This window comes from Ursus americanus, chromosome 34 (assembly GCF_024610735.1).
Source record: "Ursus americanus isolate L20-20 chromosome 34, mUrsAme1.1.p, whole genome shotgun sequence".
In the NCBI taxonomy this organism is placed as follows: Eukaryota; Metazoa; Chordata; class Mammalia; order Carnivora; family Ursidae; genus Ursus; species Ursus americanus.
In genome coordinates this window covers 9935300-9956263 of record NC_142160.1, presented here as the reverse complement: position 1 = coordinate 9956263, position 20964 = coordinate 9935300, and the positions used below count along the sequence as shown (strand labels likewise).

At 41.7% G+C, this 20964-nt stretch overlaps 1 protein-coding gene across 8 annotated transcripts in view; it reads left to right on the top strand.

Moving 5' to 3' along the window:
* Window positions 1-20964, top strand: part of DOCK8 (dedicator of cytokinesis 8) — a 318437-nt gene that overhangs the window by 57109 nt on the left and 240364 nt on the right. For all 8 annotated transcript variants that reach the window (XM_045772361.2, XM_087858754.1, XM_087858753.1 and 5 more), the window contains 2 exons: window positions 4760-4935; window positions 7722-7793. In XM_045772361.2, coding sequence (XP_045628317.2) covers window positions 4760-4935; window positions 7722-7793 — 248 coding nt within the window. The remainder of the gene's footprint in view (window positions 1-4759; window positions 4936-7721; window positions 7794-20964) is intronic.

Here is a 20964-nt window from a genome sequence, read left to right as displayed (position 1 = left end):
GTGGACAGGTAGGCCAGACAGGCTCTCAAGCCAACCATATACACCCACAAACACCATTAAAATGAAACAGTAAAATACTAAAACTATTTTCTGATCATTCGAAGTCGAAAGGAGAGTGAAATACAAGAAAAGGTTGGGATCTCTTTCCTACGGTAGAAAGGAGGATTTGAGACACTGTACGTGGTTAATAACCTTAACCTACATTTTCATTGACGGAAAAAGTCTAGTTTTGAAAATCAGAGTAGAAAAGATTTGAAGTGAAATGGAATGAATCACCTGGAATGTAGCAGTTCTGATGAAGAAAAGGATGTAAAAAGCCACATCCTAAACACCATGGTTACATGAGATGTTTGTGTATAACATTTATGTAAAAAAAAAAGTTTCATACCTTCAAAGGCATTCATTTTTGTAGTATTTTTAAGCTTCTGTGCAATAAAACAACCTAAATGTTAGATCCCTTGATAAATATGGTTTTTTAAAATTTTTCTATTCTTCTGTGCTTCATCCGTCAAGGAGTTGGGCTGTCCTTAGGTTTCACTGATTTCCCTTGAGGGGACATGATGGAAATGAAGACCTCAATGTAGTTCTCATGCAGATTCACAGTGCCACATTTAGGAGTGCATATGCACGGATATTAAGGAGTCGATTGCAGAGAATTGGCTTACCCACTGGTGATGGTTAGCTAAGCAAGTCCACAGAGCAGTCAGGAAGGCAAGATCGTAAGCAGGCTGGAACTCCATGGGCAGGAGCTCAAGGCTGGAGTCCCTGAACTAGGAGGTGGCTGTCAACTGATGAAGTCAACATCCATCCACCTGATTAAATCAGGCCACCTGGGGGAATCTCCTTCTCGATTGACTTAAAGTCAACCAATTAGGGACTTTAATTACACTAGTAATATCCCTTCAACAGCAGCACCTAAATTAGTGTTTGGTTGTATCAGCAGAAGGTGTATGTCTGCTCCAAAATGGCTGCAGCAGGAGAAAAGTCTTGTAGCTCACCCTGCCTAGAAACATACTAGGAAGTAAATTCGGGGAATATAGTTAGCCTGGCTAAGTCAACAATCATGACAGACAAAACCCGATTTAGGATTATTTGTCGTCTTAAGAGTTTTTGTTGGTGTTTTTTTTTAGGGTTTTTTGTTGTTGTTGTTTTGGTTTCTATTTTGATTATTTGGGGTTTTTTTCTTCTATTAGTTTATCAAGTGATGGTGGCAATGTTGTAATTCATGGTATAAAGGGACCTTCTTGGAATTACTTTGGATTATACCATTTAATTTAGTCCTGGGTCTTCACTAAGAGGCCATATGTAGTCAGCTGCAGAGAAAGAAAATAGTTAATTTTCATGTTTGGCTTTTAGGTTCCCAAGAGCCCCAGTCTTGCCTTAAGGACTGACCTTAGACCATCGCCCCCCCAACCCTGTTCTCAAACTTCAGCCCCCCATGAAATAAAATACCACTGCAATTCTGTTCAATATTTGTTTCCTCCCTTTGCTTATCCCTAGATCACCAAGGTGTATATGTCTGTGTGTTATGTGTTGATTGCTTCAAAATAAAACCTACTCTTGAGAAGAAGACTTCAGAGAGTTTAGAAAGCAGAAATCTCTTTTGGTTCCTGGTTATTATGTGAATTTGCAAGCGAAACAACTTCCTCGGAGGCCCTGTTCACAGTACTTGGGGTCTCCACCTACTCGCCAAGGGCTAGAGTAGTTCACGTCGCATTAGGAACGGACAGTTTCCTCCCTTGTCCATTTCAGTGTAGAAAGAGTAGGGGAGACTGGTCAAGTGGCAGCTTGTCTGTCGTGCTGGAACCATACTTAGTAATTCTGTCATACGATTGATATTTACAGTCTGCTCAGTCCTGAAATATATGCCGACCTCAAGAGTTTGACTTTATGATCAATCAGGTATATCGATTACACTTGGCACAAGGCCCCACAGTTAGTGCTCAGTGAGGATACTGCGTCCTTTATCATGGCTGCCCTCTTCAAAGATAGCATTATTTATCTGTGAGAATGTGGCAAACTTCACCATCTCATGGCTGGCTAGAGATCTGTGGAAAGATGCTGGAGAGTAGCTCCCTGACCCTCCTGTACCTCAGCTGTCCTTGTCACCGGGGTTCTTGGACAGCCTGTCCTGGACCTGAATTTTCTTCTCTCCGATGATTTCACACAAATGCCATTTCTCCGTGGAAGCTTCTACTTACTAGGGATTAATGCTAGCATCACAATGCTTCCAATTGTGCGTCAATATAATTTTTAAGTATACTTTTTTTTAAAAGATTTTTTTTTAATTTATATATTTGACAGAGATAGACAGCCAGCGAGAGAGGGAACACAAGCAGGGGGAGTGGGAGAGGAAGAAGCAGGCTCCCAGCGGAGGAGCCCGATGTGGGGCTCGATCCCGGAACGCCGGGATCATGCCCTGAGCCGAAGGCAGACGCCTGACGACTGTGCTACCCAGGCGCCCCTAAGTATACTTTTAAAGTGCCTCGGCTGGAGGGATTGATAGTCTTCATAATACATTTACATTTGTTATTACTTTAATTAATTAATTACTTTATGTCATTACTTTGAGCAGCTGGGCTCATGAGAAACACGAAGTGGAACTTGTGGGTAGTGGTAAATGTAGTTTTCACCCTCTTTCAAACGCACTTACTATTGCCTTGTGTTTTAAGTATTTCTGGAAATACAGATTCCCTAAAATGCCTGCAAGAGAAAACACAACTATTGTGGTTAAGAACATGAGCCTGCCGAGGTTTGAATTCCAGAGGGCCTGTTTCCCAGCTGCGGAGCCACGGGCAAATTATTAAATCTCCAGCCTTCAGTGTCCTCATCTGTAAAATGGGGATAATAAGAGTGTGTACCTTATAGGCTTTAGTGAGGGTGACATGACATAATGTATATAATGATCTAGCCAGTTTCTTGGCACATAGTAAGTGCTCAATGATTACTGGCTTCATGGGTATCGACTTTGCAATAATAAGATCGGGTATGCAAAAAAATGCAGTTTTCTATTTCAGCTCCTGACTCTGAATGCTCTGTCCTGCGTTGTGGTGAGGGGTGGGAAAATCCACTTTCTCCTTTGGGCTTGGTTGGTGGTAGGCAGGTCCGCAGAGACAATGCCTGTCATTTCCTCTGACAGAGGTCACTAGTGGCCTTTTGCCAACTCCGTCCCCACCTGGCTTCTGCACAGGCTGATCTCCGGCTCCCTGAGCCCCTGCTGGACCCTGTCTCTTCATTTTGAGAGGCACCCTATAAGGCCCTTAGCTGTGGTCTTCTCCTTAGCTGACCTGAATGTCCCCCGAGAAACTTCCCTGTCCTTTGTCACAGCACATGGGAGCCATGCAGAGCTACTGAAGTCTCTGCTTTCCTCTACCAAAGTAGGTCCTGCTGCTTTGTCCCCGTGGCCCAGGACATTATGTCAGACAGCCACCTTCCAGAATCTCAAAGAAGGAGGGCCTGTGTTCCCTCAGTTCTTCGCTTTGTGCTCAGTCCCCAGCACGTCACTCAGGTCTCCACCCCCACCAGGGACAGCGGTGAGGGTGGGAAGAGCCCGGGCAAGCCTCATCTACCTTCTCTGAGTCTATGTCCTTTTGCCTCTCAAGCGCATTGTTCCTTCTCTCCAGTGGGAGCCCGCACATCGAGTCTGGCGTATGGTTTCGGGGTGGCGAAAAACCGGTTTTGTTAGCATTTCCTTTGGATCCGGCCTCATTTCACGTCTGGGCAGTACAAGTCAAGAATCTGGAGTGTTTGTTTTATTGGTCCATGGTGGTAGTGGTGGTGGGGGTAGATAGACAACAGTACCTCCTTGGGCTGGTGATTCCAAATAGCCCGCCGTAGATGAACACCACGGACCTGCTGGTATTCTCATCATTCCACAACTCCATCTGATTCTTTTACTTCCTTAAGGCAATGGTTCCTGTTTTGGGACTTCACAGACAAGAAAAAAATTGTTGCTTAATTGCCAACTTTTTATTTTATCAACTAGAGAAAATTCTACTTCGAATTACCATCTACTTCTGTCATTTCTTTTGTCCTTTCCTCCCCCACAGTGCAAGGATATAGTTGAAGAGAAAAACAAAACACTCCTTTAAAAGGGTGTACATTTAGGCCTGTGTAAACTCAGCCAATTGCCCTTAGTTTACACATTTAACTGCAGTCCCATTGAAAATGTCTTCCTGCCCAGCACGAGTCAGTCCAGAAGCATGTGGAAATCTCTGCCACTCAGTCTGGCTCTCTGTGGGCTGTGATTATGTATGAAGTGCTTTCAAGAAGCAACATATAGGATAAGTCAGGCCAAAGGAAACACCGCGCCTGAATACTCAAACAGAAGGAGTGTTGCCTTTGCCCGAATTTCTGGAAAATTGCCTCCATGTCTACTTCGCTGTATTTGGGTAAACATGGCCTCAGAGAGCTTTTGCAGGAGAAATTATAAAATTCAGCAAAGCCTCGTGATCTCATTTTGGATCTCCTCAGGATTCTTCATCAAGATGCAATTAAGCAGAGAAAAATTCTGCCTTGGGGTGTGATTTGGGTGCCTCACCGTGTTCTGACTTGACTTTCCATGCTGTGTCTCTTTCCCTTTCCATATCCCTGCCTCTGTGTCTGACAGCCCCTCCGAAGACGGCTCCGCTGAGTTGTGCCCTAAGAGCCCAGCGCTTCCCGAGTGGAAGGGGCAGGCCAGGGCCACGTCGGCTGTCGCCTCGGTGCTTTTCCTGGAAACCTTGCGGGAACCTCCTTTTCCTTCTTCTTATCTCTGCAGCCTCAGTTTTATGACCCGGTGGAGCCCGTGGATTTCGAAGGACTTCTCATGACCCACCTGAACAGCCTGGATGTGGAGCTCGCGCAGGAGCTGGGGGACTTCACCGAGGACGACTTGGACGTGGTGTTCACGCCAAAGGAATGTCGCACTTTGCAGCCCTCTTTGCCGGAGGAAGGGTAAATCGTTTTCCTAAACTGTAGATGTGAGTGTGATGTCATGACTGTTACCGGTGAGGAGGGGAGATGCCTTAATTCTGGACTTCTTTTGAAACTGAAGTTACTCAGATCCATTAAGGTGTGCAGAATGACTACCTATTACCATCGCCTGGGACAGTTTTTAAATTGGTTGGACCAGAGGCTTTGAAAAGGCGTGTGGGGACGAAGCCAGTGAAGGGGACGCTCAAGGAGAGGTGCAGGTGGAGGCCTGGGAGCCTGGACTGCCCGGGTGTCAGCTCAGTGACCTTGGGCAACTCCCATAAGCTCCCAGAGCCTCAGTTTCTCCATTTGTAAAAAATGTCAGGTTTTTCAGTTATAATCAGTGAAATGATTCAGAAGCATTTTAATTGTTTCCACATAAAAGCCTGGATCGAGTCACAGACAAGTTCAACCCACATTTTTTGAGGATCTACTATGAGCTGGGAACTGCTATGAATAGATGAGTTGGGCAAAGTTCCTTCCTTTAAAGAAAGTTTTGCAAGTGGGGAAACAGTGGGGAAAGCTCTGTAGAGTGAGTATGTGAAGAGCTGGTTAGAACTTGAGTTTCTAGGGTGGGCTAGCCTATGTGTTTCTAGGTGCTGGCATTAGCTCTTGGGGCAAACAGTGGAATTCTATCCCAGTGAAACTCTTTATTACTCCCATGGCACAAAAAGCAATGCCTCTTTAGAGATTTAGGATGAACTTTTATTTGCACTTATTTTCGAAACAAAATTAAGATTCACATCTCTCCTGGACATTTTCAACCTTGTCACCTTCCCCCAAAAAAGTCCCCAGAAGGAGACCATGAAACACAGCCCCTGCCCCACTACTGTGGAATATATTCTAGTTCTGTTTTGGATTTTCTTCCATCACAGTTTAAGGATATGAGGTGACAGTGATATGCTATTATCATGAGTCTTTGCTCTCCTGTTTCGATAGCTCTTATTCATATAGGAGAGTTTGTCATGTGCTCAGCTCAGCCTGTTTTAGAAATATTCACTCCCCAGAAAACAGTGGGAAACATTTCTCCCATTGTCAGCCCGTTCATTCAAGTGTAACTTTCATGTAGGTAAGGTCTGTTTTTTCACCTTTGACGGAGAATCATTTTATATCCTTTCCTTGTCTGAAATTTATGGTTACTTATTGAATTATTTTCAAATGAGGTCAGAGTCTTGGAAAATCCTGTTTAAGATACTTAAAGTAGGGGCGCCTGGGTGGCACAGCGGTTGAGTGTCTGCCTTCGGCTCAGGGCGTGATCCCGGCGTTATGGGATCGAGCCCCACATCAGGCTCCTCTGCTGTGAGCCTGCCTCTTCCTCTCCCACTCCCCCTGCTTGTGTTCCCTCTCTCGCTGGCTGTCTCTAGCTCTGTCAAAAAAAAAAAAAAAAAAAGATACTTAAAGTAAATTTAGAGAGAGGATTTTTAAATTCCGATTAAATAGGCAGGTTTTTTCCCTTAGCATCTGTAATTTAGTATAATATTGCCTTGTGACCAGAATTTCTAGCTCACACTGTCTGCTGACTTTAAAACAACCTCTGCTATTTCAATCATTGCCCAAAAGTCTGCCATTATAATCAAAACCCAGGAAGGCCTCATTGTCATCAGCAGAGTAAACAACAGCTCACTCCGGTTGACCCAGAACTTCATGGTGAGCTCTGATACTGTGGTGGTTGGAAGCCTGCACTCCGCAGGTGAAAGGCCTGGGTTTAGGTCCCTGCTCTTCGCCTGCTGGGTGACTTTGAGCCAGATCCTTCTCATCTCGTTCTTCTGCAAAATGGAAGTAATAGTGCATGCCCACGCCCTTGGGGGCTGATTGAGAATTAACTGAATTTTTTTAAAAAGAAAGAAATATCCAAATTAACATGCATACAGTGGTTACATCAGTACCTAGTGCATAATAAATGGGTTGGAGGTATGAACTGTCCTCCATGGGTCCTACTATGTGCCAGACATGTTTCTAAGCGCTTCCACACTGATTTAGTTAATTCTCATCACAGCTCTCTGAAGGAGGCCCTCCTCTATGAATAGTACTTTAAGATAAGGACCCTGAGACAGAGAAGGGTGGCCCGAGGCCACATAGCTAATAAGGAATGGGGCTAGGATTTGGGCAGTCAATATTTAGTAAGTATTATGTAGACCCATTCATCTCTAACACCAAGACACTTGGAAAAACTGCAAAAAAGCTTTGCTACTGTGTAGAATTGATTATTTCAAGACTCTAAAGCACTTGGAGAGCATATCCCATGGCACACTCTTATTATGCAGGTATGACAAGAACTGCCTGAATTAAGAATCACTGGCCAAAGCCAGTATCAACTCCTCTAAGCGTAAGACAGCTGATCTTCTTGGCTTTCCGCAAGGGAAACATGCATGTCCTAACAAGGTTACACATGAGCAAAAAAATATGCCCAAATTACCCCTGTGAGAAATAGGTATTTATACTTATTTTTTCTGGTTATGTATGTGATTACAGCTAGTTCTACCTGTCTGGCGTTGATATGCCTTTAAGGGATAGGTCTAGTTTAACATGATTCTCTATAATAAAGAAAACCCACAAGGCATCAAATACCAACATGTTTGTCTCATCAAAGTAAAAATGCTATTGCCTGAGGAATACTTCAGACACTTGATGAATGGGTAGGAATGCCCCTGGCGTTCTCACTAGATACAGAGTTGAAATCACGCTGCTCTCCTTGGTGATGATAAGGGATTGTTTTGTTGTCTTTATCTGGCACTAACATGATTTTATTTCATTTTCCACCTCATTAGGGTTGAACTGGACCCTCATGTCAGGGACTGTGTTCAGACTTACATTCGGGAATGGCTAATCGTGAACCAAAAGTAAGCTCCTTTTTCTTTTCTCTTTACATATATACTTAGCTTGTATTGTTAGCTTTTACAATTGTTTTTTAATGAAAATTTTCAAGTGCAGTTTTGAGCTTATAGGAAAACTGAAGAAAGTACTGGGAGTTCTGGTATACCTCCCAACAGTTCCTCTTATTGTTAACATCTTGGAGTTTGGGTTTTGTTAGTTTGTTTGGTTTGGTTGGTTTGGGTTTTGGTTTGTTTGTTGCACATGTGCCCACATAACTGTTGCAAGGCAATTTTAGCAAGGAGGTGAATGTTAAATACAAAATTCATGAATAATGAATGTGGATTGACTTTATCTTATCCCCTCTTCAAACACCGACTAAGGCTCTGTACTAACCTACTCTATCAAATATCAACTCTACCTGCTTGTCTTTCAGGGGCTTTAATAATCTGGCCCCACTGTCTGTACTGAAACTTACTTCCTTTACCTCTCAGATCCACTGCCTTTCTGCTGGGCCTGGTGCGTCTTTCTCACTAATCCTCCACATAACCAACTCAATCCTACCTCCACACCTTGGCCATTGCTGTTCCCCTCTGGATGTGCCCTCCCCTCTTTCCCTTGTCTGTCAGATCCTACCTATGGATTAAAGGCCAGGACAAATTTCTTTTTTTTCTTTATGCAGCCTTCTCTGACTGATTCATTCTTTCTTGGACGGACCTTACTTAAGATACATGATACATTTTGTTATCACTGATGAGCCCATAGTGATATATTATTATTAACTAAAGTCCATAGGTTCCATTAGGGCTCATCTTTTGTGTCCAAAGTCCTACAAGCTTGACAAATGTATAATGCATGTATCTGCCATCGCGGTGTCATACAAAATAGTTTCTCTGCCCTAAAAGTCTCCTGTGCTCCCCACAGTCATTCTCTTCCTGGCAGCCACTTACCTTTCTACTGGCTCCACAGTTTGTCTTGTTCCTTCACGTCTCTCTGTTGCTTGGGAACTCGTTTCTTTTTTTACTGCCAGATGTTTCACTGTGTGGATTTCTCTGTTTGTTTAGCCATTCACCGATGGAAGGAGAAAGTTCCACTTTAAATATAAAGAATAGGGCCTTTTTGTTTTGTTTCCATTCTGATGAATTCTGAGGGGGAAAAAATAAATGAATTGAAACTTGGCCTCAGATTCAAAGGTAACATTTGAATTTGTGACCAAGAAATAGATTACTTGCTAGACTTCCCGGCAAAAGGGCCCTTTTCTCCTGGGTTACTCATGAGTTCTACAACATCAGCTTGAGCTTTTTGTCTCCATGTCACTGACCTGGGCAGTCCTCTCCCATGAGAAACATGGAGACACACGAACATTCTCAGCCTGTATATGTGTATGTATTGGGGAGCACGGCAGGGAGTATCTGCAGATTGTGGGCACATCCCATTAGAGAAAGCATCAGAGAGTCTTTCTGAAGACACAAATAGTTTGAAAATCTGCTCTCCTCACCTCTCCTGTACTCCGGTGAGAATTACTGTTCCATGGGATAAACAGTGAAAGACTTTGGGGGTTGGGTTTTATCCAGCTCCTGGAAGTACACCACTGAATTTGTGCTGATGTTTTTGGAGTAATGTCAGTAAGCATACTATTTTCAATAGCCGAGCGAGAGAAAGCCCCGCTTGTAAACAGTAATTACGAGAAAGTCAGATGCTAATCCATCATGTGTTCTAATTTCCAACATGAGCGGAAAATGAAGTTTGCCAGGTAGTCAAGTAAGATTATGCTCTGCTGGTAATAAATAAAAAATTTTGGAACAAGTTGTTCTCAAGCTTTTAAATGTTATAATTAGAGATACTTTCTGGATATTAAGGTTCTAAAAAAGTCTGAGAAGGAAAAAATAGAAAGGTCCGTTTTACTACATTTGGTTTCTATTTGCTTCTTGGGACACTGTTTTTTTTTCTTTTCATTCCTCATGGCAATTCCCATTGGAATATTCTTTTTTTTCTCCCTCTATGTTGCACAAACTTAAAAGAAAAAAGGACTCTTTCGGAATACTCATTTTAGAAATTTTAGAGATTATAAGGAAACAAAAGGAGAAAAAAACCACTCAATTTACTATGGACTGATAACTGCCATTCACATTTGATACATAGCCTTCACATCAGATTTCTTTGTATATATATTTGTATAAAAACGAAATCAGATTATAATACTATTCTGCAGCATGATGCTATTTTGGGTTTTTACAGTAACTGCTGATTATCTCTGTTTGCTATTAAATATTCTCCCTCAACCTGATTTTTAATGGTTGCATGATATATTTACATCAAAATTCATTTAACCAATTTTAGTGTTTATGTGATTCCCTGTTCTTCAGGGTTATATCCCAATACAGTAACAGCCCTGTGCACATCTATGATTTTTTTTTCCTTCAGAATAAATCCCTAGAAGAGGAATTTCTCTGTCTAAGGTTATGCACAAAATTAAGGATTTGAGAATAATATATCAGAAAAATTACCAACAATATGTGCATGAATCCTCAAAAATATTGGATGTTATCTTTTAATAAATATCCAGTTTTACTTGTAAAGAGACTGTCTTTTATTTGCATTTTTTTTATTATGGAATTGGGCAATGCTTTGTCCATATATTAGTTGGTCCACTTGTAGTTTTTCCGTCATGTCCGGTTTTTTCTTGAAATTTGTGTATCTCTATTAATGTATTCGTCTGGGCCTATTTATCTCTAGGACATATCTTTATTCGTTAGGGTTATTAAGTCTTTGACCAGCATGTATTACAAATTCCTTATCCAGTATGTTCTTTGTCTTTCAAAATTGCTTATAATTTTTTAATATTCAGAATTATTTATGTAATCAAATCTGTATTCATAATTTTTCTTGTGATTTCCATTTTTGCTGCCATGCCATGCTTAAAATGTAATTCACAAACCTGATATTATTTACTGGGAATTTTATTTATTTATTTATTTTTATTTATTTTTTTAAAAGATTTTATTTATTTATTTGACAGAGACAGAGACAGCCAGCGAGAGGGGGAACACAAGCAGGGGGAGTGGGAGAGGAAGAAGCAGGCTCATAGCGGAGGAGCCTGATGTGGGGCTCGATCCCATAACGCCAGGATCACGCCCTGAGCCGAAGGCAGACGCTTAACCGCTGTGCCACCCAGGCGCCCCTTACTGGGAATTTTAGATTAAAATGTTAATCCAGACCATTAGCCAGTTGATCGCTGTTCTGTTCGCTTATGTGTCTCTTTTTGCTTTTATCTCTTCTGTAGGAACGATGATTATCCATATATTTATTTTATTCAAATTTTTGTGTCTTTCTCCCCCCATAAAACAAAGTGATATCTGCTTTTAACTTTATCTTTGGCAACGTACTGGGGGTGGGGTTTGCCACTGGTCCTGCTCTCTGCATGCTTGTGTAATGGGCCAGTTCCTTTCCGAGAAATTTGGTAGAGGTACGCAACTCTGGAACTCATTGTCAGTTTCTAGAAGCTTTGACCAGTGTTTTAGAGAGGAAGCGCCTTTTTCTCCTCCACTGTTTGATTCTTTGGTACTCTGAATCTGATACTCTGAACATGAAAATACATTCCTAGGACACACTCTTCCCAGAGATCATTCTGCCCCCATGTGCGCCTATAATGTTTTATTCATGGGGAGAATCCAATATGTCATTGCCAGACACCCTTCATCTCCCAACCCTGCATACATTTTTTCAGCTCATTTGTTTTCTATGAGTTGTTTCTTAATCATTGCGGAATGATGGGGAAAAGAAAAAGGCCAGGGAGGTGGGGTTTCTGGTGGTGCAAAGGAGTGCAACCAGGTGGAACCTGGCCATGGCTCCATACATAAACCGCTACTATGAAGAAGGAGCATTCAGATTTCTGGCTCGTATGGACCTTGATGGCTCAGGGCCTGGCAGGAAGGACAGTACAACATGTCTCTCTTCCTATGAGTACCCCTTTGGGGAGACAAAGCATGGGACATCATTCTGCCAGTTCCATCTGATCCACAGACACTCTGTCCAGATTCAGGTATTAAGTCGTCCGCTCGTGTGGGTGAGTTTCCATTTTTTCTGCAACTTCATGAGCAGTGTACTGGGAATTTGGAGGAGGACGCTGTAGGTGTTGCCGGCCAGTTGTTACTTAGTGATTGATTAGCTCTCCTTTGAATTTGTTATTTTATGTGTCACATAATGCATGCTGGTTTTGAAAGGAATCAAGTCATGCAGGAGTGTATTAAGTGAAAGGCAGTCTTTTGCCTCGCTCCTCGCGCACTCCCTGCCCTTCTCTTCAACCCACTTTTCATGCACGAATGTTGCTATGTGGGCTTCTGGAGCTTCTTCTCGTACCCTCACAAATATATAGGTGGGCATTTGTACTTTACGTAAATGTTATGTATGTAAGTACACATAAGTCTGTTTGTTATAAGTATATACAAAATTTCATATTTTTCAATAATATCTTTGGCATTCTTCCATGTCAGAGATCTATTCCTCCCTGCCTGGTATTCCAGGGGTGAAGAAATGTATCATTAAGTTATCGAATCTTTCTCTATTGATGGACATTGAAGTTGTCTCCATTTTTCACAGTTACAAATAATGTCACAATAGACATTATTCTTCCCCAACACATGTGTGTGAGGATTTCCAAGGGTGGAAATGAAGTCAGTACACATGACACATCCTCATAAGGACTCCGATTTTTCTCCAGGAAAAATTGTACTGATTGACTCCCTTACCAGCTGGGCATGAAACTGCCCTGTCCCCCCATATCCTTGCCAATGCTGGATATGACTGATCAAAATAAAATATAAATTTCTGCAATTGTATTCTTGTTATCATAAGCTGAAAGCTGATATATCTACTTTCTGAATATTGTTTATATCACTGAGTTTTCTTCCCTTATCTACCCTAAAATCCCAGTTATATATACTTATCATACAACCTGACTTCCTACTCTCAGGCATTTACCCAAGTGAACTGAAAACCTCTGTTCACATAAACACCTATATGCAAATATTTATAGCACTTTTATTTGTGATTGTCAAAAATTAGAAACAACCTAAATCATGTGCAATGGGGTAATGGGTAACCAGACTCTGGTACGTCCATACGATGGAATGTTACTCAGCAGTAAAATGGAACAAATTACTCGTGCATGAGGCAATATAGATGACTCTCAGTTGCATTATGCAATGTGAAAGAAGCCAAACAAAAAATATAGTGCATGATTCCATTTGTATGATATTCTGGAAAAGGCAGAGATGTAGGGACAGAAAACAGATCAGTGGTTTCGAGGTCTGGGGGTGGGGAAAGGAATTGACAGCAAAAGGTCATTAGAGACTTTTGAGGCTGTTGGAACAGTTCTAAATCTTGATTGTGGTGGTGGTTACACAATTGTATGCGTTTGTCACAACTCACTGAAGTGTCATCTAAAAAGGAAGAATTATAATTGTGCCCTAAAATCAGTGGATAGAAAGTGAAGATAATTCCTGGCATTCATTAATTACTCATCAAATATAAGATCTGTTACTTTGCTATGGTTTATTATATTATTTCACAGAATGGTGATTTCTCTGGAGCAGGAGTAAATGGATTCAAGTCCTGGCCCCCCCACTTACCTGCTGTGTGACCTAAGACAAACTATTTTTTTGTGCCTCAATTTCCTAATCAGGAAAACTGGAATTAGAATAGTGTCTACCATGTAAGTTACATGCAATAAATAAATTAACATATGTTAAGTACAAAGATTTCTTGGCCTATGGTAATAGATTAGCTACCACTTATGATATTTATTAAATAGTATTACAGAATATGGCTCAGTTGTCCCTGTCTACTTGACAAATAATTTCAATTAGACCTGTTTAACATATATGCAAAGGAAAAAAAAAAAACAAGGGACAACTCAGTGTTATTGAAGATTTCTTTTCATTTAATGATCCGGGGTAGATCTCCCCTCGTAAGCACTATAAGTTCTATATTCTTGAAATAAAGATAAAATTTGGAAAACCAGAAGGCTTTAGGGTTTATCTAATTCCAATGCAACCTATCCAAAATATTCCTTTCAAGTGACATAAGATCTGAAGACTTCAGAAAAAAAATGCTTATATTAGCAAGTCAAAGGAATGAACCAAAAACTCTATCCCATATATTTTAATGCACTGTGGGGGGAGAAACTACTTTCCTCTGGCAGACCATACTTAATGAAGCCATTTCACCTTCTATGGACATGTCTCTGTCATCCATAACCATGCACTCAAACAGTGATTTAGTTAGCTCTTTTATTCCTCAATTATCTCCTTGCTGATATTACATTTCTCTGTAATATCTAAGGATAGTCTTTTATGTCCTTGCTATCTGTGATAATGGCTTTGAATCCCACTTAGGGGGCAGGGGAGTGGAGTAATGGCCACTTGTGCTCCCTCCTACACTCATAATTCTATAGAGCATTTGCCACTCAAGTTCTATAATTGAGGCTTTTAAATCAGACAAAGAGTGCTGCCTATGAAGGATAGAGGAAAGTTCTAGAATTTGTTTTTCACTTAATAAGAAAGACTAAACTACACAGAAACACAAAATACATGATCTCCTTTTGGGGGAAATATATTTTCCTACTTGAAATGTTTGTGGTACTTAGATTGGAAGACGCCTTGAATGGATTCCATTCTACCTTTCATGTCTATACCATAAAATGTGCTGTCACAGCTGTAAAAATAATAGTGCTTTTGTCTCCATGACTTTTGGAAATGACCCTTGACCTAATGAATAGAATGGTGCCATGGTTGCATGTTCATCTCATCTCATTTCCAAATATTTGATAATTTCATCTGGATTGATGTTTAGGCATCTTTTGGGTCTCATTAAATACTTAAGCATTATTTCCTCTGCCATTTCTCTAAATGAACTGAAGAGTGATTCACTTACATTGTGTTTGGTGTCTTGGTGAAAAGTCAAACTCTTAACTGATTAAACTTGTTTGCATGCCATTTATTCTTGGTGTATTATCCACAGCGACAGTGAAACATTTCATGAGTGTTATGAGCAACATCATAAAAGCCCTTAGACTTTGTCTTTCATCCTGGGTGATTAAGGTAATTCTGAAGGAAGGTCGTGCTCAAGGAGAGCTGGGACATCAAGGAATGGGGTATCATCTGTTTTATTACTCCATATTTTACTCCCAGTGAACTGGTAAACAATTAAAATTCAAACACATGAGTGCATATAATTCAGTTACTCCCAAAACACCATAAAAATGTCTCCCTGATCAATAATTGCTTATTATGACATGCTTTTGTCGTGCCGGCTGTCAAGGTATTTAGCTATTTGCTTCCTAAAAGTACAGAAAGCAAGCAAGGCTGTGCAGTTACAAAGAGCAGGCCAGCTGTGGAAATCACTGAGCCACTCCTGAGCTGTTACACACACACTCCCATCCCCACAAATCCACACCCCCTGAAGCCCAAAGGCCAGGGCTTTCCTGAAGCTTTCCCTGACCTAGCTGGAGGAAATGGCTCCCTTCTGTGAATTTTCAAAGCATGCTGTTTGTATTACTCTCGGAAGCTCTGGTCATACTCTACACTTTCTTTTTCTTTTTTTTTTTTTTTTAGATTTTGTTTATTTGAGAGACAGAGTGTGAGAGTGCGAGAAAGCAAGAGCAGGGGAGAGGGGCAGAGACAGAGGGAGCAGGGAACCTGACATGGGGTTCTATCCTAGGACCCTGATATCATGACCCCAGCTGAAGGCGGACGCTTAACCGACTGAGCCACCCAGGCGCCCCTCTACATTGCCTTCTGATCACTTGTCTGAATGTTTCTCTCCCCTGCTACATATGTGGTATTTCTCACTAGACTATGACTTCACTGAGGACAGGGACTCCTTTAAAGCTAGGATTCTTGTGTATTCCTCTTTGCATGCTCTTCGGTGCCTTATTCTCAGGAGTTACTTTATAAACATATGTCGAGTGGGAGAATGAATGAAACTTTAACAAGCACATATCCATATCATGTTCCTTTCAGACAAGCATCCTCAGATTTATCAGACCCAACAGCGTCTTCCTATGTAATGAATATTTTATAATGCCACCTTTGTTACCCACAAACTTTCTCATTTGCAGAAGTCAATAAAATGTCCCAACTGTTATATAAAGGAGAAATAAAAGAAGCACAATACATTAAATAGCATGCATGTAAATATGCAAATGTTTGGACACAACTCTACCAGAGAACATAATAAAATAGCTGTTTGCAGCTGCGGGAGCAATGATTATGAGTATCACACCTACCAAGGCAGACTGCAACAGCTGTGTTGTATGGGTGACTCAAATACCACAGGCAGGATTGTTAGTAATGTGATTTCCAAAATGGGGAAAGCTCTTGGTAGAGATCTAATCAGCACAGAGTTTAATTCCCCCTACATGTTGTTTTGCTGGAAAATTCAGTGCAAAAATACTGGGGGCCTGGCTCACATATTTACAGGCTGGTTTTTCACCTCCGTGAATGTCTGGCAGGGCATCTGATAGTTGTGTTGGATGCTGATGGATGTGTTGGGGTGGTTCTTCCTTGCGTGGGATGCCCCATGCTTTTCAGGATGTCTGATGTGGTAGTACATCCCAGTCATTGAGACAATCAAAAATGGAAGCATTAATTACCCTCATTGAGAACCGTTGCTACTAAGCCATCAGAAAACTGGAATCCCAAAATCCAATCCAAACCACAGTTTAAGCAGCACAACTGGGAAAAGAAATCCACTAAGAATTCCTGAAAGGGATGGAATGGAATGGAACAAGCTTAATGAGGACAGCAACCTCACTCAGGTGTTTATTGGTTTTTTGAGAGAATTCTACAAGTGAAATCCTCAAGTGAGTGTTTTCCAAGTTCTACTTTTGCTTTTCATAAGAAAGTAAATTTCCCATATAAAAATTATATAGTTGAGAAATTAGGAGACTATATTCAGCATCTCTATAAAATATGGTCATCTGGATTATAACACTTGCATTGGTGTTGCATCTAATGGTATTGTCATTGCTACTACTAATAATAACCATTATTTATTGAACTGGTATGTGATTATCTTAGTTGAGATGGTCTAGAAGGTGAGCCGGAGACAGGGATTCAGATGCACATGATTTTTGAGAGTGTCCTTTTTAGGAAAAGCCTGTAAGGCAATGAGGGAAGCAAGACAGAGAAGCAGAAGGAGTCACTCAGGATAAGGGCACAGATAAATTCTTGGCCAATATACAGGGTGCTCTGGAGGGACCACACTACAGAGTTTTCTCACCATCCAACTTTAAGGCAAGGTGTGGGAATATCGTACCCCTCTATCAGTCAGGCATTGCTCACAACCATCAAGCCAAAGTGGGAAGTTAGAGGGCTGGCAGGTAGAGTGAATCACTCAGATGTCTCTAGACATGAGAGCTCCTATGCTCACAGCAGCTACAGAATGGATGCACAGCTTGGTAGATAGGACCCACTAACAGACTTCATTACAATGCCAGACACTCAATCTATTATTTTCCTTTTATTTTGAAACAATCTCAAATATCCAGAAAACTTGTAAGTGTAGCACAAAAATCTTTTTCCTCTTCCCCAAACCTTTTGAGAGTAGGTTGCCAACTTAATTCTCCATTATCCCTGAATACGTTAGTGTGTAATTTCTACAAACAAGGACATTCTCCATCATAATTAGCATACAGCCATCACATTTGGGAAATTCACATTGATATGTTATTACCATCTAATCCTCAGACGCTATTCAGCTTTCACCAAATGTCCCAAGAATGCCCTTTTGAGCAAAAAGATTTAGTTGAAAGGCATGCATTGCATTTAGATGTCACATGGCTTTAGTATTATTTACTTTGGAACAGTTCCTGAGTGTTTCCTTAACTTTCATGACCTTGATATTACAGGGCAGTTACTTTTTTAGACATAATTATCCTTCCATTTGGTTTTGATGGTTGTAAAATGCCCAATACCTCATCAAACTTTCAGTTTCTTTGTATCAATATTGAATCATAGTTTCCTATTCAGTAAGTTTGAATCCAGTTCTATGGTTTATTTTGATGCTCAGATTGTCCTCACTTTGACCAGTGTGAATCCCTCCAGCTGGCCCTTATGTCTTTTTCACATGCCCGCAGCCATTGATCACATCCTTGCTTTTTGCCACAAGAGATTCCAAGTTGATCTTACGCTTTCCTTTCCTCACCGCTGGAATCAGTCAATTCTCCAAGCAGATGCGACCCCTTTTAAGTGGAAAGTGGTACTTGGCAGCCAAGCTGTGGGTGTTGAGTGTGCTCATTGCTATTAAGGTGTCACTCCTCCCACGTATTCTTAGTGAACAGAGGTACGGAGTGTGTGTGTGTGTGTGTGTGTGTGTGTGTGTGCATTAAAAACCATGAGTTCTTGTTGATACCTGCAATTCCAACATGACGTCAGAGCATTCATCCTAGTTTTCCTCCTTTCCATATTTTTATCCATTCTCTGATAGTGAAAAACCTGACTCGTATTGTCCTTACTATGGTTGGTGACTTGATTAATCCTCCGATATGTAACCATTGCCAACACTATGGCCCATCCCCATACAGTCGCCTTTCTCATATTCTAGCTCTGACACCGACACCCCGTGACGCGCTTGCCCCTGTTGGGTGGACACCATCCACCCTGTGTGGCTGCCCTTTCTGGCCTGCACCGATATTGAGTGCCGGGCCACCCCTCCTAGAGACACTCTTGGCAGCCTGCTCCTCCGGGTGCGTGCCTTCCTTGTTCTCCCCAGAATTCTGCTCTGTTATCACATGCCAGGCTGTTGCAAGCTGGGGTGACCCCCTCACACAATGTGGCTTCTGGTTCTCCGAGCCAGGCAGCCCTTTTATATGCACATTCTCCTCACCCTCTTTGGCCTTCAACTTCCCTTTCTGGGGGTCCTCACTTACTCCCCATCCTGAGGCACGGAGGGCTACCTTGTTCTGCTGGGTTTCGTGCCAAATTGTACAGGAGGGATGGGAAGGAAAGGGATGTGGCGGAAGGACAAGAAGAAAACGTACATGTATTGTTTTCTAGTCAGAAAGTCACAGGCTTTCAAAGTGAGCAGCGTTACTCCCCATTTCACACCCGAGGAAACTGTGGCTCAGAGAGATTAAGTCACTGGCCTAGGGTCTCGTGGCCAGTATGTAAGGAAGCAGCATCGGAACCCAGGTCCTGAACTCTAGAGCCAAATTCTGTCTATTCCACACTACCTCTAAAGACTTTGGTCTTTAAAATCTGTTTAGTCTTAGGGTGCCTGGGTGGCTCAGTTCGTTGACCATCCAACTCTTGATTTCAGCTCAGGTCCTGATCTCAGGGTCCTGGGATCAAGCCCCGAGTCAGGCTTCCCGTTCAGCAGAAGTCTGCTTGTCTCCCTCTCCCTCTGTCCCTCTCCCAGCTTGCTCTCTCTCTCTCTTTCTCTAAAATAAATAAATCTTTTTACAAAATAAATAAAATATGTTTGGTCTTTGGACGGTTCCCAAATACACAATAATAGTGTTTGGAGAAAAGGAATGCAGTTCTCTTGAGAAGCAATAGGTTTGCTCATTTTTTCTACCACTTGGCCCACTTCCCCATCTCTCTCTTCTCTGCACAGAGGCTCAACAGGAGCATGGCTTTACTTGGCTCAGCTGCTCGCATCGGGTTAGTGAGGCTCGGGTTTCGGGTGGCCAGGGGCACTCAGCCAGCAGCCTCACTACCTACCCGGTGGTGGTTTCTGCCTTCTGTGGCTGGCACTTTTAAAATGAGTCATCTTTACATCCTTGCCAGCCCTAATCCTCTCCCCCAGCCAGCTCTACCCTTGCTGCCACAAGGGAGCTTTGTGACTTTCTGAGACTTTAAAATGGGGAAGTAGGTGCTAATTCTGGAATGAGGAAGGGGAGAAACGTTTGCTCTGGTTTCAAACACACAACCATGGAAGACATCAGTCTTAATGCTTTCCATCCCCCAAATGCTGAGGGCTAGCTCATATATGGAGTTAGAATATATATATATATGGTGAAATGAACTTTTAACACGATTCTGTGACTCATTTTTTTAATGCCCGTTTGTCAATGTCTTTGGGGTTCATTCAAATAACTTCAGAAAACGTTCTAACAAAATGGAGGACCAAAAAAGAAAGCGTCTATTTGAAAGAAATAGCAAAAGAGCAATAGCCAAATAAATTTAACTTCTCCCAGATTTAAGCATCTTTGGAAGAAAATTGATTTGAATGTTTCCAGGTACCGTGTATGAGCTTTTTCTCATAAAATCTAAAGCTGGGCAAATAGCCTCAAATTCACCTCGTGTTTATGTGTCACCAGTGAAGAAACAGAGGCACTGAGGGAAGTGATTGAGGATGAGGGGGCAGGTGCATGGCTGTAATTGTGTGTGTGTGTGTGTGTGTGTGTGTGTGTGTGTGTGTGTGTGTGTTTCACTTGTCAGTAAACACTGGGAAATAGGTATAACTTTATGAAACAAGAAATAAAGCTAAGGCAGATATAGTTCTGGTTGCCGAGGCACACAAGATCTTACGTTAGGCTGCTTCCTGATTTTTATTTCTCTAGCCTGAGCAGGTGGCCTTGTGAGGAGACATGTGACATTGAACCTTTGGCATCAATACACTTTGGAGTGTACGAGTCCCCAGAAAGGCAAAGGGCAGATACCAAAGTGTGAAATTTGTGTTTTAATTCACTGTTTGCATTTGATTTTAGAATTAATTAATTAGAGGGGGGTGGGGGAGAGGAGTGGGGGAAGAGAATCAAGCGGGCTCCACGTCCACGCCCAGCGCGAAGCCTGATGAAGGCTTGATCTCATGACCTTGAGATCATGACCTGAGCCGAAATCAAGAGTTGGATGTTTAACCGATGGAGCCACCCAGGCGCCCTGAGAATTAATTTATATTAATTAATTCCTTTGGGAACTTCCCCCCTTAAAATTGGATTCTTCAGGAAAAACAATCACAGATTTTTGTATTGTAATTAGGAGAGTACTCTTAAGACACAACTCACTATTAACCGCTAATTCAAGTTGGGTCCTTTTCCCCAGGACTTTATATCACATGTAACTTTTTCTTTGAACCTTTAGAGAGAGTCCAAAAAAGCTATTTTATGCACTTGCAAAGCTACGCGTCCAGCACACACATGCATGTTGCTGGGGAAGCTTATATTGATGAGAATCACTTTTAAAATGCTAACAGGTT